At 49.3% G+C, this 22,895-nt stretch overlaps 8 protein-coding genes across 8 annotated transcripts; 5 read left to right on the top strand and 3 right to left on the bottom strand.

The window, feature by feature from the left end:
- Positions 1-1,802: 1,802 nt before the first annotated feature.
- K444DRAFT_638889 (Trs120-domain-containing protein) lies at positions 1,803-6,226 on the top strand (the record flags this gene model as incomplete). Its single annotated transcript, XM_024884312.1, has 2 exons — positions 1,803-1,965; positions 2,028-6,226. The coding sequence occupies 2 exons, from the start codon at positions 1,803-1,805 to the stop codon at positions 6,224-6,226; spliced, it is 4,362 nt and encodes a 1,453-aa protein (XP_024726303.1).
- A 447-nt stretch (positions 6,227-6,673) lies between these two features.
- K444DRAFT_549217 (DnaJ-domain-containing protein) lies at positions 6,674-8,049 on the top strand (the record flags this gene model as incomplete). Its single annotated transcript, XM_024876434.1, has 2 exons — positions 6,674-6,829; positions 6,919-8,049. 2 exons carry the CDS (start codon positions 6,674-6,676, stop codon positions 8,047-8,049), a joined length of 1,287 nt encoding a protein of 428 aa, XP_024726302.1.
- A 506-nt stretch (positions 8,050-8,555) lies between these two features.
- K444DRAFT_549689 (NAD(P)-binding protein) lies at positions 8,556-9,669 on the top strand (the record flags this gene model as incomplete). The annotated part of the gene is made up of 2 exons (XM_024876477.1): positions 8,556-9,150; positions 9,200-9,669. The coding sequence occupies 2 exons, from the start codon at positions 8,556-8,558 to the stop codon at positions 9,667-9,669; spliced, it is 1,065 nt and encodes a 354-aa protein (XP_024726301.1).
- A 462-nt stretch (positions 9,670-10,131) lies between these two features.
- Positions 10,132-12,007, top strand: K444DRAFT_671020 (uncharacterized protein; the record flags this gene model as incomplete). Its single annotated transcript, XM_024887700.1, has 5 exons — positions 10,132-10,266; positions 10,318-10,447; positions 10,515-11,021; positions 11,070-11,101; positions 11,158-12,007. 5 exons carry the CDS (start codon positions 10,132-10,134, stop codon positions 11,650-11,652), a joined length of 1,299 nt encoding a protein of 432 aa, XP_024726300.1. The 3' UTR covers positions 11,653-12,007.
- Positions 12,008-13,174: 1,167 nt separating this feature from the next.
- Positions 13,175-13,902, bottom strand: K444DRAFT_299256 (uncharacterized protein). The gene is made up of 2 exons (XM_024871704.1): positions 13,816-13,902; positions 13,175-13,757 (listed from the first exon to the last, which is right to left on the bottom strand). Exon 2 carries the CDS (start codon positions 13,703-13,705, stop codon positions 13,304-13,306), a length of 402 nt encoding a protein of 133 aa, XP_024726299.1. The 5' UTR covers positions 13,706-13,757; positions 13,816-13,902; the 3' UTR covers positions 13,175-13,303.
- K444DRAFT_299263 (uncharacterized protein) lies at positions 13,903-15,026 on the bottom strand. The gene is made up of 2 exons (XM_024871705.1): positions 14,889-15,026; positions 13,903-14,694 (listed from the first exon to the last, which is right to left on the bottom strand). The coding sequence occupies exon 2, from the start codon at positions 14,619-14,621 to the stop codon at positions 14,043-14,045; it is 579 nt and encodes a 192-aa protein (XP_024726298.1). The 5' UTR covers positions 14,622-14,694; positions 14,889-15,026; the 3' UTR covers positions 13,903-14,042.
- Positions 15,027-17,677: 2,651 nt separating this feature from the next.
- Positions 17,678-19,032, top strand: K444DRAFT_577836 (cell cycle checkpoint protein-like protein). Its single transcript, XM_024877586.1, has 4 exons — positions 17,678-17,741; positions 17,792-17,897; positions 17,946-18,795; positions 18,845-19,032. Exons 1-4 carry the CDS (start codon positions 17,699-17,701, stop codon positions 18,869-18,871), a joined length of 1,026 nt encoding a protein of 341 aa, XP_024726297.1. The 5' UTR covers positions 17,678-17,698; the 3' UTR covers positions 18,872-19,032.
- Positions 19,033-22,294: 3,262 nt separating this feature from the next.
- Positions 22,295-22,846, bottom strand: K444DRAFT_549340 (uncharacterized protein; the record flags this gene model as incomplete). The annotated part of the gene is made up of 1 exon (XM_024876447.1): positions 22,295-22,846. A coding segment is annotated over one exon (552 nt), but the record flags the coding sequence as incomplete, so codon positions are not given.
- Positions 22,847-22,895: the final 49 nt, after the last annotated feature.

The following is a 22,895-nucleotide window of genomic DNA, read 5'->3' as shown; positions in this document are numbered from 1 at the left end:
TGTGAAGATAATAGAATGAAACATAAAGACAATCGAACGATTAATCACACGACAGATTGCCACGAGCAAGGACCCGTCCATTTCCCAGGTAAATCCGTTCAGAGGAGGTAGCGGCACTGGTCCATCGATGCGAGAAATCGAACCTAACTCCCACAATACATCACATCCTCATACAGTGCGGTCAAGCCCTGCCTCGATACTCCCAGTACAACCGTCTACCCTTCCCTAGGTTCTCAAGTCCCCTTTTCGTCCTCAGGGGCTGTGCGATCCATGCCGAGCTCGAGCTGGTCCCGTAAACAACGTCGATCTCGGCACCAAGTTCTCTTCGCTAATAAGATGGCATGTCTTAGGAGCCGGTAGCTTGCGCGCTTGCTGCCTTCCTTGGATGTGATACCTTCAAGACAACCTAAACTATACTGCGGGTGGTCTGGGTTCTCCGTCAAAGATCAGTGGCGAGGAGAGATATGGGAGAGTGGGGAAGAGATGGCAAGATACCAGAGGCCGCCATCATCTACTTGGGGACAAGATGAAAGATGCAGCATTCGGGTTCGAGCTGGGAATTGCTCCAGATCCAGATATCCGTCTTCTGCACGTGAGGTCCAACATACTGGCAGTCGTCCTGACATGCCTTCTTGACCATGCTGCTGCGGGTCTGAGGAGCACCTCGTGTTTCTGGAAAGCTTGGCTCAGCATTGAGAGGAGATATCTCTTGTTGGGAGGCATGGAATCAAGCATACCATCTTCAAGAGTGAAACTACCGGTTCCGAGTTCGAGTTTTGTCACGAATTCTAGCATCTGCGAACCCCGCCATGGAAGTCAACCAGTACTCTGAATACTTCTCTCATGGACGCAAATAGCCTCTCCAATCCCATCATGTTCGTGAAGTTCCATATGGGGCCCGCATCTTTCATATCCAACTAGAGGATGTTGGTTATCTCTTCTCGAATCGTATTGACTGAGATTGATTTGGTTGGCAAGGCCATTCGAGATATCAGTCAAATGACATGGAGGCGAAGGCCGAGTTCCCTTTGGTATCGACGAGGAGGACCGAGAAAGCAGAGGACCGAGCTAGCACCGAGAAGACATTGTATTGTTAAGGGCCCAACCTCAGGTCCAACATGATTGGAAGGTGATAAACTGTGTTCAAACATTCCATAAATTGTGGCTCCAGTGAGTTGACTTGACGAATGACTTCGCCTGGCAAGCCCCTCTTTCTACATCTCCTTGCCCAGGAGCTGCATTTCGCTTTGTACACAGCAGCAGACAGGCAAACTAGGTTGTCTGAAAGGACAGGTTGAGGCTTAAGTCAAACGGAAAAGATTGTTAGATTAATTTCCCCCAGGACCTCGCTCGCTTCGGAGTGTGAATCTCGGGCCGAAAATTAGGTTATTGCGGATTCAGTCTGATGGACAGTGGAAACTTGAGAGCTTTACCATGACGTTAGAAATTGATAAACTTGCAATATTGAGAGAAGGTGAAAGAATTGAGCATGAATAGGCAATCTTTCATCAGAGCATAAAGGAGAATACTGAAACCCTCGAGGTCTGTCACATCGGCACGGATTTACATTAGAGCGATGTCAAGGGTGCAAAAAGGTCACCGTAGAAGACATTGAAGGCATTCATCTCAGAGCACACTGCGAACTACAAAGGCTTCTGCCAGCAAGCTGGGCTTAATTTTCGTCTCCGAACATTGCTTGTACTGGACCTGCTGCAAGATGGATCCCATCAAGACCAGATAGCGCCGCTGCCTCTCCAAACCTAACGTTCAACAGTCTGAGGCGCATCCCCAATGTTGTTAAGATGCTGGATCAACTCTCCCCCGCTGCACCTGCCAGAGTGCGAGTGGTCCTCCTCCCCATCGGGCAGATCAAGCGCGCTCGGTTCCTCAGCTTCGTTGACAGATTACAGCCTGAGAATGTTGTGCGATTGGGGGACATCAGTCCAGATGGACGGCCGAATAGGAGTGAGACCTGCCCCGAGTCCCGAGTAGAGAAGCTCTGCTACAACAGTGCTAATGATTCACAGACATGTTCTCACCTCTAGCTTTCCCGACGGGAATGATTGTGTACGATCTCACGACTTTCTACCCTCCGAACACCCATCTCAGCCTCTCGCCCTTCGAGCTGTACCGCGAGCCTCTGGTTATTCTCGCCCTGGCAGATGGCGTAGAGCTGAACCATGTATCATATCGAGGGAAGACGAGAAGGAGTCTCAATGGAAATGGACCCCCTCGGCCAGAGCATAATATGCGAGAACTATACCAGGATTTGGAGGATCTCCGGGACAGATATCCAAAGGCACTGGTGCATCAATTGCTGTTGTTCGACTTCACCTTAAAGGAGAATGCTGCTGCTCTACCGGAAGGCTTAATTGCAGTACCACCTGCGGAGAAATGCAAGATAACAACCATGAAGACGATCATGTGCGATATATCTTCAATGCTGCTGGCAGAGATGACAACACTGGCCAAGTCGCTTCAGGCCTTGAACACCATCGACTCTCCAAGCAATTCCCAGGTCAGTCGTCAGCACAATGGATCTTCTTGGCCAACAATACAGGGTGAGATGCTCTCGCGGCGGAATTCCCAATATTCATTACCAGAGGATTCCCGGTCGTCATCACCGGCTGGAAGTGTTGATCGGAGCCATGTCCGAATGTCAATGCCTGTTTTTCCACCTGGCGCAGGTTCCAATTCCTCAACACCGTCTGGTCGGCCTACTACGCCTATGAATGGCATACCATCTGATGGCTCAAGTACCTTTGATGACACTGTGGGCCCAAATGGTTCCCCCAGAAATCTACAGAGAAACGTTCACCCTCGCCTAACTCCTGATCTCCGAAGCTCCAGCAGCGATCGAGTCTCAGTCCAGGGGTTTGGATCTAACAGCATCAGTGAACGCTCAAGAAATAAAGGCAAGAGTCGAGTTGGTATTGTGATAGGCTCGCTCTACATGATAGCTGGAAGATGGGGAGATGCCTTGAAGGAGTTGATTGATGCCGCCTACATCGCAAGAAATAACCTCGATCACTTGTGGCATGCCAAAGCCCTTGATAACATCATTGTCTGCATGCTCATGATTGCTTGGACTGGCCTAGACTTCCAGATCCCCCAAATCTGCTACGTTTCTACCGATCAGAAAGCAGTGATCCCAATTACTGCTGCGGATCAGCAAAAAAGTCCAACAAGTAATCGCCTGGTTGCTTTGCAAAACCTATCTGCACTGCTTCCAGAGCTGTTAGACAGGATCCTAAATCTCTATACCAGAGCCGCCAACAATACTGGAGAGTCATTACCTCAATATCCATTCTCCGAGTCTGTGATCCGGTTTTCGAAGTTACTTTCAGCGATTCATCTAGCTGGCGGAGTTCTGGACGACGATGTCTTGCAACTACTGGTTCGAGGAACGCCCATCAAAAAAAGCCCGAACCTCACTACACCTCGATTGAATATCCGCCCTGCAAGAACAGAAATCATCACTATCTTATTCCGAGCATTTCCAACGACATCATCACCAGAGAATTTACCTGTCGTCGACAGGACTATAATTTTGAGTGGAATTGCATCGGTCCTTGGTTCATTAGGCTATCATAGGAAGAAGGCGATGGTAACCCGTGAGTTGGTTTACGTTCTCATACCAGGTTTGGTTCAGGCGAGACTAAAAGGAGCTGCTGAGATGGGGGTCCATCCTGCTGCTGGATTGGCTGCCCTGAGTAATGTCAATGGCAATACGAACGGGGCAGGAGCCCTCGATTTGGGCGAAGGAGATGTGGAGGTTGGAGTGGATACGTTCCTCGGCTCACTCGGCCAAGCGTATGGCGTTGTTGCGTCCAAGTTGAGTGCTGCGGAAGACGACTCCATCGATGATTCAAATGAGGCAACGATTGCAAGAATCGTACAGAATGCCTCTATCCGGTCTTTCGGTGGCCGAAACCTCAAGCTGGATGTCCTTCGATCATGCATCAATTTCTCAGAAGCATTACCGGATTTTAACGGCGTTCTGAAGTTTACAGCGGACTTATTACGGACTGCTGGCAGCGGAGTGGCACCTGGACCTCGGAGTGAGGATGCATCGCCTTCGATGAGTCGAGACGAGCAAATTCGGCTTGCAACAAACATATCAAGAACACTTGGCGCAGCCAGGAACCTGGGCGTCAAGAACTTGACCGCTGAATACTGGGACGAATTCCTGGTCAGGGGCGTGGAGCTTGAGGCCTTGGCACCAACTCGAACGCCCATACCACACACACGCAATGAACTTCCGGGTGCATCCGCTGTTGCAGCATCACGAGAAGTCAACCCATTTATCTATAATCCATTTTTACGGACTCCGGATACTGCAGCCGTGGATCATCTGCTGGTTGCTGGAGAAGGAGCGATTTTCAAAGTTACTCTGCAGAATCCATACGAGTTTGATATTGAAATCGAGAATCTCAGGCTTGAGTCGGAAGGAGCTGAGTTTGAGTCTGGGACACAGAAGACCGTAATTGGCCCTTACCGAACTCAGATTCTCACGATATTTGGAACTCCAAAGGCTTCTGGCCAATTGAAGATAACTGGATGCGTCATCCGAGTCAGGGGATGTAGGGAAAGACGGTTCCCTATATTTGAAGAGCCTTGGTCACCCCGGGGAGAAGTGAAGATCAAAACCATTGGCGTCGCAGCACTTTTCAAGGAAAAGGATCGTCCCACCAGTGTTGGCTCAGGCTCCATTACGGCTACTTCGTCTATAATTCCGCCGAAGGCCACGTCCCTAGGACTGAATGTAATCGACAGACAACCCGTTGTGATTGTCAAATCCACCACTCTGTCCCAGTCTGCAGTCATGGTATTAGAAGGAGAGCGCCAGACATTTTCGATCACGCTACAAAATTTATCGAAAGAAACGCCAGTAGATCTACTCTTGTTTTCATTCAAAGATTCAACGCAAGGACCTCTCCAGCAAGCAATGAGCAATCGCGAAGCTTCCGCGGCAGAACTGTATGAATGCGAATTAATATATGCTCGCAAACAAGCCCTGCGCTGGAAGATGAAAGATAGTGAGAAACTGTATATTGATCCTGGTGGGACAGCAACGTTTGAGATGGAGATTCTTGGTAAGCCTGGGCTCACAAGTGCCGTTGTGCAAATCGATTACGCCCATCTTGGTGTACCTGCCGGTGACGTGCAAGACAAGTTCCACACAAGGCAAGTGAGCCTGCCACTGACCGTTACCGTCAACGCCAGCATTGAGCTGGCGAGGATGGATGTTCTGCCCCTTACAGGTAGCATTCCGAGATCTCTTTGGTCGAATGTCAACGGCGAAGACGAAGATGAGACTTTCACGCCAGATGACTATTGTCTTCTCCTGCTCGATCTTCGAAACGCTTGGCCGTGCCAGCTCCAGGTTCATCTTAATATCGCCAACGGTGGTGCCATTGATGAAGAGATCCTTCCTGGCAACACATCCCGTATAATGTTTCCAATTCGCCGGGTCCTCCTTGAAGATCCATCAGCATCGATACCAGCACTTGATCCCTCACGAGCAAGACAGTTCGTCGTGAGCACCGGCCGAGTATCTGCTGATACAGAACGAGCGAGCCGCGAAGCATTCTGGTACCGGGAGGAAATCCTCAAGATCCTTCACGGCGCCTGGGTTACAAAATCAGGGCCTCATAGGTATGGCGAGATCGAACTTCGAGGGCTCAGGTTGACTCCGCGCATGATTGAAGCCCTCAAGATCGACGATATCGGTATTGAACTTTCTGTCAACGGTATTGGAAGTCGTGACTTAAAGCAGGAGCTTTTCACAGACAGCTTCTCTGAGCTCAAAGTCAAGATCACGAACCGAACTTCAGGTACAATATCCCCATTCCTTCGCATCCAGCCTTCAATCAGGAATCAACCACACAATATTTCGCTCGACCTGTCAAAGAAGCTAGTCTGGAACGGCATCCAACAAGAAGTTCTCCCCGACCTCCCAGGCCACGAAACCGCCGAGATCCGTATTGGGCTAACGCCTCTCGCGAGAGGCGAATTCGAAATCAGCGCCTCCGTAGAAGAAGCTCGACTCCAAGAGTCTCCCCATGACGAAAAGCCAACTGAGGGAAGGAGACCGAGAGCAAATACAAGGACGATGATGGACGCTATTCTTGGCGCGAAAGAGAGGAGGATTTGGCATTCGAGAGAGCCGTGCATTGTTTTGGTCCGGGATGAGGACAGTGATGATGATGACAATGATGAGTAAATGTATAGTATTGCATATTGATCATATTTGAATAGCGAGCGAAAGAGCATAGATGGGGTTGCATTGGTGGATGATGATACCAATATTTAAGTGCTGTTTGGAGAGAGATGAGTTGAGTTGAGGATAGGGAATGGCAATGTTCTCGGGAATGAAAACAATGCTTTCCCGTTTACACTTTTGCTTCCCGAGATCTCCTCGCAATTTTCCATGAAGGTCTGTTGGTTTTGGTATTCTTGTTACTTTTGTCAGATTGTCCAAGGTCTCGTCGATTACACTCCTGATTGGGACAGCAATGTGTCACAAGAACTGCTGTGTAACATTCGACAATGCATTGACAGCAAACAAACCCTCCCCTTCCATGCGGCTCTGTCCATAATAAGTCATAAAGCACTTTAAACAAACATTCCAAGTTAATTCAGACATAGGGGATGGAAACAAAGTGAAGGCATGGCGCCTGCAGTCATCACCGAAGACTACTATCTTGTCCTAAAGGTCGACCAATCAGCAACCACAGAGACGATCACCAAGTCGTACAGGCAGCTAGCCCTCCTGCTTCACCCGGACAGGAATAAAAAGCACGACGCTACGGAAGCATTTCAGCTGGTGTGCCAGAGTTTCCTTACTTCAGAGAGGCTTCTTAATCTTTGTCATGTTTTCATGCCGTTACTGATGATTGCACCGGCAATAAAAAGCTAGGAGAAGCGTATGAAACACTCAAAGACGTGAACAAACGCCGAGCCTACGATGGCCTTTACCCTCAAATCAAATCCAAACCAACGACACGAGCGGCAAATGCTACTCCTAAGGCGCCTGGCACATCGAAGACGAAGCCAAAACAGGATGAAGAAGACATCAGCACAGAAATTACCGGCATTGCGGCGATAAACAAAGCGAGAGCCGAGCGCGCGGCCACATGGGTGAAAAGCAGGAAGGTGCACGACGATGCTATCTTCGAGCTAAAGCGAGAGATTCGGAAGCTGCAGGCTGCAATACGGGAGCTTGAGGAAAATGAGAAAGCGGAGAGGGATGAAGAGGCGGCGAAGAATAGTTGGACACGGTGGATGCTGAATCCGATTTATGGGAAGCCAGCTGAGACGGAAGAGGAGAAGGAGAAGAAGGGCAAGGTGAGGATTGATAGGATGCATAGTATACGCTTTAAGGAGCGAGAGCTGGGGAGAAAGGACGAAGACTTAAGGGTTTGGGAGGAGCGGTTGAGGGTCAAAGAAAGAGAAAAGGAGGTTGGGGATCAGAAAGATGATGCTGCTAGAAGTGTACTTGAGGAGGTTGTACTTCGGAAGAAAGAGAGAGCGAGGCGGGAGAAGGAAAGGATAGAGAAAGAGGCCAGGGAGAAGGCCCAGAGGGAAAGAATGGAGAAGGAGAGAGTTGAGAGAGAAGCAAGGACCAGAGCTTGGAAGGAGCAATTGGAAAGAGAGAGAATTGAGAGAGAAGCAAGGGAGAAAGCCCGGAGCGAGCAGCAAGCGAAATATTGGAGAGAATGGCATGAACGAGAGGCAGAAGCCAAACAACGGCAAAAGGAGGTTGATGAGGCAGCAAGAATCGCACTGGAGAAAGAACTAGAGAAAGCTCGTATCAAGCAAGAGGAAGAGCGAAGAAGGCGTTTCAGCGGGTATAATAACAACCCATGGGCACAAGCAGAACCAGCAAGGTCGTCCGGCGGGTCACGACACAAAACGCGATCCGGTGCCACGATTTCTCCCTGCCTTCACGAGGGCTGGTGGGACAAGATCGAGGGCCGATCGACTTGTGATAGTGTGCAGTTTCTCGTTACAGCTACTTGCTGCAATGCCCAGGGTGCAAGATGAAAGCGTGTGCGAGTTGCCAGCAGAAACTTCGACCGCCAAAAAGGAACGTAAACAGAATGAAGACAGACCAAGCACGGCATCACCGAGAGGCAGCTGCAAAAGATTCAGGGTATGGGGGCGATTATGATTGGGGTTACGATTACGATTGACACCTCTTCCTCTCGGTTCCGTTATTCGAGATCTCCTGAATCCCGAATTTGAAAAGGGGTAGATTGCACGTGATGGAGGTCAATTAGTCAGCATTGAAAGTGGGATTTCCGCCGCGCTGAACACCAAAGACTGAATCGTGCTCGGAGTTCCGTCACCTCTTTTACAACGATAAGAAAACCACGGTGAAGTATGGCGGGGCAGTCTTCCATTTTTATCTTTGTCATTTGCGAGTGTATTGGTTTCCGTTTCTCATCTCTTCCATATCTCTCCTTCCCTTCCCTTCCCTTCCCTTCCTCTACCGTTCTCCAAGTTTCGTTCTTTTCTTCAAACTTCACCTCTTCATAACAGCGGCAACGATGTCTCTCCCCACCCAGAACCGCCAATGGCTCACTACACAATCCGGCATCTCGAACATCGCCCTCTCCAGCTCTTCCCTCCCATCTCCAGGACCAGGTGAAGTACTGGTCAAGATCCATGCCGTCTCCCTCAACTACCGCGATACAGAAGTGATAATGGGCCTCTACAACCACCACTCCACTACCGGCTCCCAATCTTCTGCTTTGGTCCCTTGCTCCGACATGTGTGGCACCATCCTCCTATCCAACTCCCCTCGCTTCAAAACAGGCGAAAAGGTCCTTTCTATCTTCAATCAGACGCATTTGAAAGGCCAGGTTAAGGCAGAGCATATGAAGCATGGTCTGGGGTTTCCATTGGATGGTGTGCTGCAGGAATATAGGGTGTTTGATGCGGAGGCGTTGGTGAGCAAGCCGCCATATTTGAGTGATGAGGAGGCAGCTACGTTGCCAATTGCGGGGTTGACGGCTTGGATGGCGGTTAATGGGATGAGGACACTGGGACAGCCAGGTGGAAAGGGGGAGAAGGTATTGATCCAGGGGACTGGAGGCGTGGCGATTAGTGGGTTGCAGATTGCGAAGGCGAGTGGTGCTGAAGGTATGATTTATTCGGAGTGGGATGGGAGGGCAGGGCTGATGATGGGCAGTGATCATTACTTCTAGTTCGGATGAGAAACTCGAGCTGGCCCAGAATCTTGGGGCAGATAAGACAATTAACTATAAGACGAATCCAGAGTGGGAACAAGAGGTGCTGAAGATGACGGATGGCGAGGGGGTGGACATCATTTTCGAGAATGGCGGAGCCCAAACATTGAGGAAGTCGTTTGATTGTATTGCTTTTGGAGGATTAATCAACTGCATTGGATACCTGTCTGGCAAGGAAGACGCCATGGGAGATAGGACCAATACGAATGTGCTGGCATTGAGGAGGAATGTCACATTGAAAGGGCTGTTGAACGGGCCGCGGGAGAGACTGGAGGAGATGTTGAAATTTTATGATGAGAAGAAGATTAACCCGGTGGTGGATAGGGTGTTCAGTTTCGAGGAGGCGAAGGAAGGGTTTGAGTATTTGTTCAAAGGGGGCCATTTCGGGAAGGTTGTCGTCAAAGTTGATTGAGACCGAGTAACCTTAAGTTAATATACTTGGACAAAATAATCAAGAGGCCCAACATCAAAGTTGAAGAGGACTTGAGATAGTGGGGATTGCCAACTTGGAGTTGGTTCTTTTAGTATGGTGGTCTTTGTCCAATTTGGTTTGCAAGCATGACATTTTAGCATGGTTATCATCAATGTTCCTTGAGATTTGGACATTGCTCTCCGAGGCAGCACCGTCGCACCTATATTTCGGTGAATTCTTCCTCTTTGTGTCTCGCGTTGCTGTTATGACGTACTGTTGCCTTGCAGATTCCAAAAGCGAACGTCTAGCGGTCTTCCTCGTTCATAAATTTACCTCCCTCATCCCCCCAGTCCTCTTCTCCCACTTATCATCTTTCAACACCTTCAACACCGCGCTATTTTGCCTTTTGCTTTCCCTTACTTTACTCGTCTAGATCCCAAATCGCCGCAAAAGGTCTCCAAGATGGCGGCAGAGAATAAACTTAGGGTCAAGCTTGGCAAGCCGATTCCTGACCTTAATGCCCACGGGTGCCTCTACGTCCATCAAGGCGACGATCAAAACGCTCTTGCTGTCTCCTTCAAGCGCACTATCCGCGTTGTAAGTCTTCCCGTCTTTTTGCGCTATTGGAAAGAGCTGACTAGGACACAGCCTGATGATGGCACTACTTATCATCTTCCGCCAAACCTTGGAAACTTCCCTCTTTATAATGTTGCTCATTACGAGGAGACTCTTCCCGAGGGCATGATGCTCAAGGGCGGTTGTTTCATGCCTGTTCATGGTCCGTCTCATCTTCCATTGCCATCTTAGCTAGTCTGTTTAGACCCCTAGCTTATACAAAGCAACAGTACGGGAGGCTCTTTGGATCCGCTTCAAGTCTACCCGCCCTTTCGCAGTCAAGGTCCTCCTTGGAGGCATTAACGCCATCTCTGGTGAGCCCATCCCCGAGACCTTCGCCACTGCCCTCCGTCGAGCCCGCCTTCTCAATGAGCAAAAGCCCATCCAAGACTACGCTGTTATTGAACCCGCCAATCATTCGCAGCTTTGGCTTGATGGTATTGCAAAGCAAAATGGCACAGTCGCGCAATTCGTCGCAGTTCCCACTGGCTCTGGATACTCGGTCGAGGCACAGATCGCAAATGATGATACTGTTGGCGGCATTCAGATCATGGTTACTCCGATCAAGAAGGCTAGCTTTGGTGTCATTCAGGTTAATCGTCTTGGAGGATCCTCAATCTTCTTAAAGGTCCGAATCAGTCACACGGTCTTCAAGTTGTTAAAAGCCATTTCTGAGCGCACTGAAATTCCTGTTGAGCAGATGGCTCTTCTGTACCAAAATCGTCGCCTCGAGAAGGGTAACTCTGTCCCTACTCTCTTATCATTTTTATAGCTAACTCAAGCAGACCGTCTGCTCTACTCTTATGGTATCGAAGACGTAAGTCACTCAGAATCCGATTTCCACAAAAGCATTCAAAGCTAATCACCGTTTAGAAATCCATCATAAACCTGGTCTTCAACCTCCAAGGTGGCGGTGCCCTCATCCCTGCTCACCCAATTCCCAACGGTGAGATGTCCCTCGGCGTTGGTGGTCTCATCAAGCAATCTATCCTCCGCGATCCTCACCCGTCTTCCGCGTGGGACAATGACAACACAGCCATGTTTAACATCCAACTCTTGTCGGCCGACGTCTTTGAACGCGTTACCGGCACCGCACCACCTCCTTCCCCAGTCACGGCTGAGAGTTATGCTGCTGCTGGTCTGCCATTCTTTGAGATTCAGGGCGAGCAAGGTCAGGGGGTGCAAGGATTGTTCTCCGATATCAAGAGCGTTGGCCAGATTGATGAGGGGAATGGAGTGGGTGGCTTGGAGAAGGAGTTGGCGTTCCCAACCGTCGAGCTGGATAAGACTGGCCAGAGAGTCGGATTTAGGGGTGTCGATCAATTGATTGCAGATGTCAAGGCTTGGGGCATTGAGACCGCTTTTTGAGGCAGATGAAGGCGTTCGCGATCATCTCGCTCAGAGATGAGATAATGAATGAGGGGTAACTGGTCACTGGGGAGGATACCTTGTATCTAATTTTGGGAGTTCTGCGATCCTGGGCTGGACAGACACTCAAGGAGTCAATGGGTTCAGTTTCAGTTTCTTCTTCTGAGAACAAACCTGGATAGGAATGGCTTACGGATGCTCCGCTGGCATGCGTTGAGCTGTATAACAGGCCGCGAACTACCGAGAATTTGGGACAAGTCTTTTACTTCCCACATTTCTTCTTCTCCAGTGTTTATTTGATGTCCTGATTTGATAACTGTTTAGTTCCGATTCTGGTTAAGCAAATGACGTTCACGAGTCTCTCACACAAGCACCACCTGAGCTTAGCTCCCTCTTCACCAGGAACTACGGAGGGCTTATTGGTGATCTACAGTTAAGCTTACAATAAAACTTAACTTAAAGTCTCTACTCTAGCCTCGGATGAGCCTCCGTTCCGTTCATGAGCGCCACCTAGAAATCTCTCTGATCTGTGTTGTTAGTAACTTAGGCATTTTAAAATCCCATACCTCCCTCTGCCAGGGGGTTTATCCTTTCTCACTTCGGTTCGTTTTCATTTGTACTCTTTTAAAACCCTCAAGTTGAGATCTCTCTTCTTCCACGCCGCGCTGGCCGCTTTGCCCCTTTCCACCTCAGCATTTCCCCATGTGGCAGAAAATGTGGCAACTCGGTTTGCATCTGCTTCACTAAGAAACCCTGAGAAGCGAGCAGTGACTTCCGATCCCGCAACTCAACTGGTAGATGTAACAGGCAAGCATGCTTTCGTGCCACCCAACTTTGACGCTGGAGATCAGAGTGGTCTATGAACCGGTCTGGGTGCTTTAGTAAATCACAACTACCTCCCTCACAACGGAGTAGCAGCCTGGACAGACATCGCCACCCAGATAGTCTTAGGTATTTCCCATGCCTCAAGCCCTGATTCCCCCTGCTGACCAAGGAAAGTCTAAGGTCTCGGCGTAGGCATCGCCAGCTTCCTCGCCATCTGCAGCGCAATCTTGAACGGCAACATCCTCTCCCTTGACCCAGTTAATTCGATTAGCGGACCGCTCTCCGCAGACAAGAATATACTAAGTGGGCTCGGCCTCCTCGGCATACCACAAGGCCTTTCTGGGATGTTTTCTATTGGTGGCGACACGTGGAAAGTGGATCCCTAAGCTGTTCTTAATCTAGGGAATTTGACGGGGAGATTTACAATAGTGCTCATTTGTTGGAGGGGAGTAATTTCTAGTGCTTTGTGTTCCAGAGTTTGTTCGCGGTGGCACCGGATGTGTTGAAGGAGGTTACAATGATCCGAGTGGGCCGATGGAGAGCTTGCTGGAGAGCGTCAACACGATTATTGGACCATATGTGTCCGAGGATTGAGAGCTTGAATGAGGGGTAGTTTGCGTAGTATCCGGGGGCGAAGACGAGTTCTTCTGGTGACGGAATTCTGTAAATGACACTCTTGGGTGGTTTTGGAACGGGTTGGAGCATGGAATGAAGTTACCTCATACGAGCCATTGTAAGATTACAAGATACGAGTGAGGACAGTCGCAGCAATGTTCCTGCTTGGCTCGTACATTCTGCAAGCAATGCAAGCAAGCTCTCTGCAACCTCAGTTTCTGCCCCTCTGGTATACCGCCAACTCCTCTCTATCCTTCATCGCCAACATCATTCCCTCATCCCGCATATAATCCCCCGTGCTGTGGTAGGACATGGCGTTTCTTCTCTCCCTCTTCCGCAACGACAATTCTCCCGTCTTCCGTTCTATTTTCTTGCCCATCCCCTTTGCCCACTTCTCGATCTTCTTAATGACGCGTTTTCCGAAGCGTGTCATCTTCCGCAGGCCTCTCTTCAGTCCGTTTTCCTTCTCGTCGATCTCGATACTCTCGCGGATCTCGTGATCAGGAACCTCCTCAGTAACCGTAGCCGTAATCTGGACTTTCCCCTCAAAGGGCTCTTTGAAATGCGCTCTGCTGGGCTTCCAGTTCAATGGTGCCGAATCTGGTGCCCTCATTTTGACTTGTTGAACGGTGGCTTGCTGGATAAGGGGATTTATTGCACGAAAGCTGGTTGGACAATGAGATTAGCAGTGCCTCAACGTTCTAGAGGAATTAGAGGCATTACCGGTGAGGACTTCTTCAGTGTACCAATTGATCTGGTAGATTGAAGTTTCGAAGGTTCGGGACTCTTCTGGCAAAATAGAAGAAAGATCGGTGAATAGCCCCTAAATCTCTCCGGTATCGATATCAGAGCCTCGTCCTCATAGCGCCCACGTGAGGACAAGGCTATCCGCATCTGCATGAGGACGAGGCTCCAGAACAGAAAACGAACACCAACTTCCACCTCTTCATTCAATTTTTCTTTCCCACAACCACAGCATCCTTCCACATCGCACCTCGCACAGCGGCAAAGCAGTGCTTGACAGCCAACTGCAGTTGGTTCCATCTCCTTTTCTGTGAAAGAGGACGTACTGGGTAAGTCCTTTTCTGTTTGTTTATTACCCGTTTCGGCGGGTCCGGCTCGCGTTCAGGGAGGAGCACAATCTCTCGGTCGGCGTCAGTTTGGGAGCATCGAGATATCTTGCCGTTCACCCCTTCTGCCTCCTCAGATATGCTGTTGATCATTCTATCTCTGTTGCTGGACATGTTGTTCTTTGTTGGAACGGTGTCGGTCCTGCTCGGCTTCATGAGACAGTGGAGCGAACTGTCGGCGTCAGTTTTGGAGAATTTTGGGTCATCTCCTGTCCTTTCCACCCTTCGCACCTTCATTGATCCCCTGATCATCCTCCGCTTCTTCCTGAATATCCGGTCATTAGTATCCGGCTCACGTTTGTGAGGTGTTGGGTGCGAGCCGGTGTCGATGCCGGCTCGTTCATAAACACTACCTCTTGTGTGCTTCCAGCTGCTGTATCTCTCCCCCCTGAGCACCATAGTACCCTTTCCTATGCCGCTGGGCTCTTGAAATCCAGAATTGGGGGTTGGAGTTGTATTGCCATTGGAAGTGCTGTTCCGATCTCTCCCTTTATCGTTTGTTCCGTCATTCAGGACAAGTGCACAAAACAAACACACCCTCAAAATTATCTACGAAACCCCCTTACTGTGTCTCAAAGATCTACTTTTCTGGCGTCAAAAGAAATATTTGCAAGAAACTAACTGGCGAACAGAGAATAGAACATCACAGAAAGGCCGCAAACATACTAGCTGTATTGCACGTCAAAAGATGTCGCAGAATCCAAGCCCTCACCCACACCCAAGTAACCTCACTTGGGGGCTGGGTGTTCCTGGTCGACCGAGCACACCGTCTGAGGGATTTGCACAGGTGAAATGCTATAATCCACTGGGGGTAACGGAGCTAACACTGGCAAACCAGGCGTACCATCGTGTCGGACCGGCAGCCACGCAGAGGACTAGAAAGTTTGACAATGGTACCTGTCTCAGTTTTGGACCACTGGTAAGAAGAAGAGCGAAGACTTGTGTTTGTTATGTATAGCTAACAACTTGTCAGGATCCTGTTGATGAGTTTGATGCTGACGCCGGGCATCCATTCATGAACCAAATTGCTTTAGTCGACAAAGCTATTCGAGACATCAAAGTTACTAGACAAAGATACGAAGGAGAGGCTCGGGTTGCCACTCGTATCAACACCGAGGAGGATGGAGAAAGCATCAACAGCGGAGAGACTGCACAACCAGATCCCTTCGATGATTTTCGAACCCAGAAGCTAGATCCGACCAGCCTCACAAAAGTCACTCTCGAATCCGGAACCTATACCCAAGTCCCGTCGAGATTCGCCAGTCTGTCTAACACGGTCTCCGTTTACTCGGTAGCCAACAAGTCTGATGTGCCTGGAGCTGCACATATGGGAAGTTCCGTTGACACCCGATTCGGCAATGCTGGCAAACAAGTCATCGCACAAATCAACGAATCCGGCACTCTGCAACAGCATCTGAAGCGAGAGAACACGAGATTTCGACTCCGGCGATACAATGAGCAGATGAACATCGAGGAGATTCGACGAACTTACGTCCCACGTCTTGGCCGTCAGACGCACAGTACCACTGGCTTGAGGAACACCCGTGTCAATCGCCAGCAACAGCAAGTCATTGACGGTAGTGGCATGCATCAAAACAACAATGCCAATCTCCGCCAACAGAAAGTCGTTGAGAATAATGGAAATCATCGCCAAGCTAATGTCAATGAACAAGCAGAGCAAACGGTTGAGGGTGACGAAAAAGTTCGGCGTGTCTTGACCGATCAGAAGGCAAAACACATCGTTCAGGGCACTAGCAAGATGGATCCACCGGCTCGTCCCATCTCGGCGACTCTGGTTGGTAGCTCATCATTCTCTACTCGGGCCGGAAAGGTTGAAGGCTATCCACCCGACTTTCCAAAGAATATCAACCGGCCATTGCATCCAGGTCAGCAGAACGCCAACAGGCTCCATGCGGAACAACTTATGCGGGAGCGTCGGTTGGCACATGGCAACTCGGGTTCATCCGAGCAAGTCCGCGGCTCTGGCAGTTTTGCTGATGATCAAGCACCTGGTGCTCTGGCTGCCCGCGCCGCTCAAATGGTCCCGCGTACTGGAAGCCTTCCAGGTGCTTTCATGCAAAGCTATCAACACATCGAGAATACTCGTACCTCCCAGGCGTCTCTCTATCACAAAGGCACCTTCACCGAAGAGAACACCCGTGACGGTATGGCTCCTCCGAATAACCAGTTGAGGCTTCCCAGCATGGACGAAATGCTCGCCGGAGGTTTGAGCGAACCAGCTGTTATGCATGATAGCAACGTTGGTGGTGTACACAACTTTGGCCTTCGGGGTCCTGTGACACAACATCCATTCGGTGAGCAGATCCTCTTACACGCACCACTGGGTGCTCGAGACAGACACGCTCGCGCAGGCACTCCAACCCACCCACCATTTCGGAGCAGTATTTCGCTTCAGGAGATCACCAACATGCAGAGCGGATTCGGTAACCTAGGTGTTGATGACCCTTTTGCCGATCACAACATGCTTACGCCACAAGGTATGCTTGGTGGTGGGGCCATTGCAGAGTTTAGGAAGAGAAATCGCCGTGGCCAACGGAGCAATCGTGGTGCATTTTCTCAGCGGGCCGATTCGGAATACGCTCGGTTCATGGATGAGATGAACGCGGATTCTCGAAGCCGGGGTGATGAGTTCTTGGCAGGAGATATGCTGAGTGGTCATGCTTCAGCCCAGATCACACTCAACATTCAGCCGCCTTCGCCATTGCCAAAGACTAGCGCGAATGATGACGACGAGTTTGACGACGACGAGGATGGTGAGACTGTCAAGCCAGAAGAGCAAGAGGCCTGGTCCGATTTGATGACGAGCCCCGACCGCAAGGTGCCTGCACATCACCACAACCCTGCGATCTTTGACGCTGCGACGGCTTCATTCATTGTTCCCTCCAGACGCAGCCCGCATCTCCTTGCAGCCACAAGACCGCCAACACAATCCCCTCCTCTCCCTGCCCTGCAAGGTGGTCGCAATTCCGTTCCGCCTCGCTCCCGCCCGGCTCTGTTGTCGCCAATTGAAATGCTTCAGGGGGCCCGTGACAGTACTGCCACTTCGTTGGACATTGCTGCACTTCGTCAGCGTTTGACTGCTGAGAGTAATCTCATCTTTGGAGAGCGGCCTGGTAGCATCAGTACCAGAGATCCATCCCCAGCTGGTACATTGAGACGGAGTGTATCCGGCCGCCGTTTATACGAGAGGTGATTCGATGGGACGTGTATGGAACAATTGGAATGGATTGTAACTGTAGTAACAAGAACATTCAAAGTCGTACTTAGCAAATTGAAATGATGCAGCTGTATCTCACGTGCGAACATTGCACAAAATGGTTGTGAAGGGTGGAGAGTGAAGATTGATGTAGTCGCATTTCGCGCTAACGACATTGGAAGGTTAAGCGGGGTACTGTACAAGGGTACGCGCGACACGTCTCCCAACTGCCCATGCTCTTCTTTCTTCTATTCACACCATGAGGTTCAAGACTTCAGTTCGAAATATCCAAACTTTCTCGAGTGGGTCTTCCTCCCTCGAGCCTAGAAACCCCACTGACCAGATTCATCAGAGCTCACTGCTTCGCTATCGTCTTTAGGAAAGGTAGCATGGGTCCGCCTCGACGATGATGCTGTACGCTTCACAATCATCCCGGAGACAGGCACTCAAGTATGGGCGTAAGTAATCGAAGCACCACCTACAAATCACCTTCTGACGCTCTGCAGCTCATTGTCTATCGAATCCATCTTCGAAGACTACACGATCCAATCCGCCGCTCCGAACAATACCATCAACCTCGAGTTACCCCTCCCGCCGCTGCACCGCGCTTTGAAGTCTGCTATTAATGCAACATCCGCCTCGATCCGACTCACAAAGAAAGATGGAATTCCAGTCCTCTCCCTCACAATCATCACAAACACAATGAGCAGCGGGAACAGTGCGAACGGGTTCTTGAACGGAGCAAATGCAGATCCATTCGGCGACAATGCATTCCGAGAGGAAGCTCTCGATGCAAACATGAGAGACCGAGAGACAGTTGTCACGCAAGATATCCCTATCCGAGTCTTGACTGCCGTCAGCGTAGAAGGGATTCATGAGCCTCGAGTTCGAGAACCAGATGCACATATTATTCTTCCCTCTCTCATCCAACTCAAGGCCATCTCTGACCGATTCACGAAACTCGCGATGGCCACAACAACTAGTACGAAAAGCGGAAGTTCTAGTGCTGTGGCTCCGAAGCTGGAGTTGGCTGCAAATATGCATGGGAGTCTGAAGCTTAGCATTGCTACAGATTCGCTGAATATCTCGAGTGTGTGGACTGGTCTTACAAATCCGGAGCTGGATCCTGGGCAGATTGAGGATGGGGACTTGGAGAATCTTCCGAGTGCGAAGTTGAAGGCTGCGGGGCCTGATGCTTGGTCGACGGTTAGGATTGATGGGCGTGATTGGGGAAAGGTGTTGAGTGTTGGGCGACTTGGTGGGAGGGTGATTGCATGTTTTGCTGATGAGCATGCTCTGATTCTTTACGTCTATCTATCTAACTACGATGATGGAGCGGATGAATCGGTATTGACCGTAATCGCTCCGCTGCATTTTCCATGACACCAGCTAACGTCTTCTGCAGTATTATATCTCCTCGTTCAGCGTATGAGTGCGATCCTTGGCATATAAAATTGACTTTAGCGACGGCGTTCGGGATTGATACCATCACCATTTGCTTTATATGAGTAGGAGGTGTATGATCAAAACTGTGGGGACATTAATAATACTAAGTTCACCTTTTGCAAAATATGAAATGCCTTCCCAACCTGGCCAAGCCCGATTTCTCTTATCGTATGTATGCTCCTCCAAAGTCTGGAGAACTGGCCATCACACATTCTCATCGCTGTCCCTGGACAACGATACCTTTCTGTGTGTCCCAGTCAGGATATTGTCATTCCCGAACTCACCATTGTCCCACTTCACCAAGGATATCGCATCCCTTCCTCCTTTCATAACCTATCCCTCTCTCAAATCTTCATCCCATGTCTTCTGATCCTTTGACAATAACCTTGTGCCTGACAACCATCTCATCTCCTTCGTCTGCGAAGAACTCCTTGACCTAGACACAACTGTCCCAAACATCCCCGAAGAACCAAAATCAAGGGTCACAGCATCCCCACAGTGTGTATCCTATGAAAAAGACGGATCCCAACCTACCGTCCCATGCTGCACTTGTTGCTTGTTGCTACAGTGCTGCAGAGAAATATCTCTCACACCCCCTTTTTACGCTATTCTTTTACTCACAAACCTCTTCTCCCTATCACTATCTTCTTCTAATCTCTTTCACTGCTCACTTTCAATGTCGTAACCATCCTTGTACATACATCCTAGCACCAACACCCTTCGTATTTTCTTGGTGAAAGAATGCAAATGTGGTGGATAAAGCCAGATTACCCGGCCGACATGCAACAATACATATCTTGCCTCCTGTTCCTATCACATGGTGTTCTTGTGCCTGACGGAGGATGACATTCAAGTCGCATCTGGAAGGTGTGAAAAGCGGTTGGGGAGGTGATGTGGAGATTGTGGCTGGGACAGTGTCATGAGGCGGGATGTTAATATATTTTCGGGGTGGAAGATGGCTGTTGCGGGAAGCGAGGGTCATCGGAGGATGGTGAGTGGTGGGTAATAATAGGACTCTGTTCGGGTAAATAGGGGAGCGAGGGGACTAGGGCTGTGTGATATCCGAGCGGAACATTTGAATTTGAGTGTTGTCTTTCGGTTGAGCGGTTGGCTGACAGCAGTGTGTCAAATGAGTAGTGTAGAGTAGAGTAGTGGGTCCTACTCATACTCTACTCAACCAATTAGAGCGCTACTTATGAGTAGTATGAGTAGTGTGAGGAGGTACCCACGTGATAGGTGCACGTGATAGGTTAGCCTAATTAGGTAAGCCTCTCATCTAGCACCGCTCTAGCGCTATTTCTCTACCCAATTAGGCGGTGGCATTACTTAGTAAGTAGAGGGAAATCAAGATTCTGAGGAGGGTAACTAGTTTATTATTATAGAAAACTAGTATTTAGCTAGTATTATATAAGCCCTAACTTATCTTTACTAGAGCTACTTAATAATTGCCTTTATTATTTAAGTATTATTAAATAAATCTTAATTTATAATTGTCACGTGACGGCTTCTCATAACTACCATACTACTCATGAGTATATACTCTACTCTACTCAAATTTTTAGAACATTACGCTACTCATATTCTACTCACGCTACTCATGAATATTCATGAGTAGTATGAGTAGCATGAGTGGTTCTTTGACACACTGGCTGACAGCCGGTTGCTGGGTTTGCGAAGCAGTTCGTTGATCGAATCCGGGGCGAACATTCATAGTTGGAATTCTTACCCTTGCTTTGGCACTTGGCAGAAATTCAGTGTTCAAGTTCAGTTAGCACATTAACCTGAAGTTTCCAAGCCACTGCATGGTTTCCAGATGCACGTCTATCATAGCGGGTGTAAGCCTTTAAATCACATGTATTAGTGCCTTCGCAGCCCTGAACCTGTCCGTATGCCCTGTATTCCCGTCACTTTATGCCGTTGTCTACGTATAGCATGCGAGGCGGAAAATCTCATCCACTGTCCCGAGTTCCTATCATTGATCGCGGAGGGTGGTCAACTTGCCCAAAGTCTTGTTCAAATGTTAATGAAGCGTATTAGCTGATTTAGGGTGGGAATATCTCAAGTTGAGTATAAAGAAGCTATTTCTGAATATCTATGCTTATCAAAGTGATGTGACTATGAGATTATAGAGCCATTCCCATTCTCAATCAAGGCGAAAAATGCCCGTTTTCCTGACGTCGATACATTTGCGATTTAGTAGCCGCCGTCGAATGTAACGGAGACTTTCTGCTCGCAGGGATGTCGGTTATTTCTCTGGAATTTCTATCAAAAGGGAGGAAAGTTTCGTGCCCAGCCGTCCACCGCAATTGCAAAAGCCTCTCGGGGCATTCCTAACCCTCGGCGTACCCGGCAAAATCATCGCAAAAGCTATTGCACCGAGCATGCTCAACGGTAAGTTGCGTAATTCTAGGGTGGCTTGACAGAGCGAATCGGCAGTGCGATTGAGAAAACGTTTACAGAAAGCAGCGGGAACATAGAGGAGCTAAGAGCTGAGATACTGTAGTAGGAATGAAGACATGCCGTGATTGGTAAAAGACGAGTTGGACTTGGGTATGCGGGAGATTCGATTATAGTGGGCATACATGGTTTATATTATGGTCCGCTGTCACGGCCTGGACAAGCTGTGGAAGTGGAATGTGGGTATGTTTTGTGTAAATATGTAAGAATGATCCAGCCCTAATGGCGGTGAAGAAGCTATATATATGCCTGTGCGCAGAACGTGACATCCGCAGATAATATTTCTTCCCTCTCCAAGCAAATTTTCTTCCACCTGTTGTGGTGTGGCAGAATATCACATGTCCTCTTTCAAAGCCGCCTTCTGCTTCAACGCTTTCTTCTCTTTTAGCGCCGCCTGCTCCTTCAGCGCCGCCTTCGCTTTCAGGGCTTTCTTCTGCTTCAAGGCTGCCTGCTCTATCAAGGCCGTCTGCGTCTTCAGGGCTTTCTTCTGCTTCAAGGCTGCTTGCTCTTTCAAGGCCGCCTGCATCTTTAGGGCTTTCCTCTCCTTCAAAGCCGCCTGCTTTTTCAAGGCTGCCTGCTTCTTCAGGGTTTTCTTCTTCTGCTTCAAGTCTGCTTGCGTCTTTAGGGCTTTCCTCTCCTTTAAAGCTACTTGTTCTTTCAAGGCTGCCTGCTTCTTCAGGGCTTTCTTCTTCTGCTTCAAGGCTGCTTGCTCTTTCAAGGCTGCCTGCTTCTTCAGGGTTTTATTCTTCTGCTTCAAGGCTGCTTGCTCTTTCAATGCCGCCTGTGTCTTCAGCGCTGCCTTCGCTTTCAAGGCTTTCTTCTCTTTTAACGCCGCCTGCTCTTTCAACAGAAGGCTATTTTCGTCAAATTCGCTCTTTTGGGCACGAGTAATTACTCCATCTTTCACGGCACATTTTGAGGTATCCTTAACTCTCGCTTTCTCCGAAATTCCCTTTACTAATCTCCAGCATCGTACCCCCTGGGCTAGCGTTCCAAACCTTTCAACCCAGGCATTCGTCTGATCAACTGGCCATATCTGGTAGATGAAATCCTCAGCTCCTTTCACCATCGGATGGACCATTTCGAGTCGCAACCTAGTACCACCTTCCTTTTCTCTTTTCAAAATCGGCTCCTCTATTGCCTGGTAATTCGTTTGTCCAGAGGGATGAAATCTTTCCGGAGGGGGCGATAATACTATAACCCTTTCACCTCTTAAGATATGCCATGCAAAAAGAGCCGAAGCGCCTTTTATGTATTTGCTCCATCCCCCGCTCGATTTCTGGCTCTTCAAGCATAGTGGATGCCCTGGGGTCATCAAAGGGCCCATTGCCGTAGTTAGCGTTGCCATATTATGTTCATCTGCCCATGCCTGAGCACATTCCCGTAGTATGCCACTCCACATAACTTGATTGTTCCGACACCATGTGCTGTGGAATTGTTGATGGATTTGCAGTTCCTCGTCGGTTGTTAAATACTGACGAAAGGCTGTAATAACAACTGGCATAGACCCTTCGGCATTCTTGGAGAGAATCGTTTCGCAAGTACTGTCGAAG

Source organism: Hyaloscypha bicolor (genome assembly GCF_002865645.1).
Source record: "Hyaloscypha bicolor E unplaced genomic scaffold K444scaffold_191, whole genome shotgun sequence".
NCBI lineage: Eukaryota > Fungi > Ascomycota > Leotiomycetes > Helotiales > Hyaloscyphaceae > Hyaloscypha > Hyaloscypha bicolor.
The sequence above is the reverse complement of the archived record's forward strand: the minus strand, read 5'-3'. Positions and strand labels throughout refer to the sequence as shown.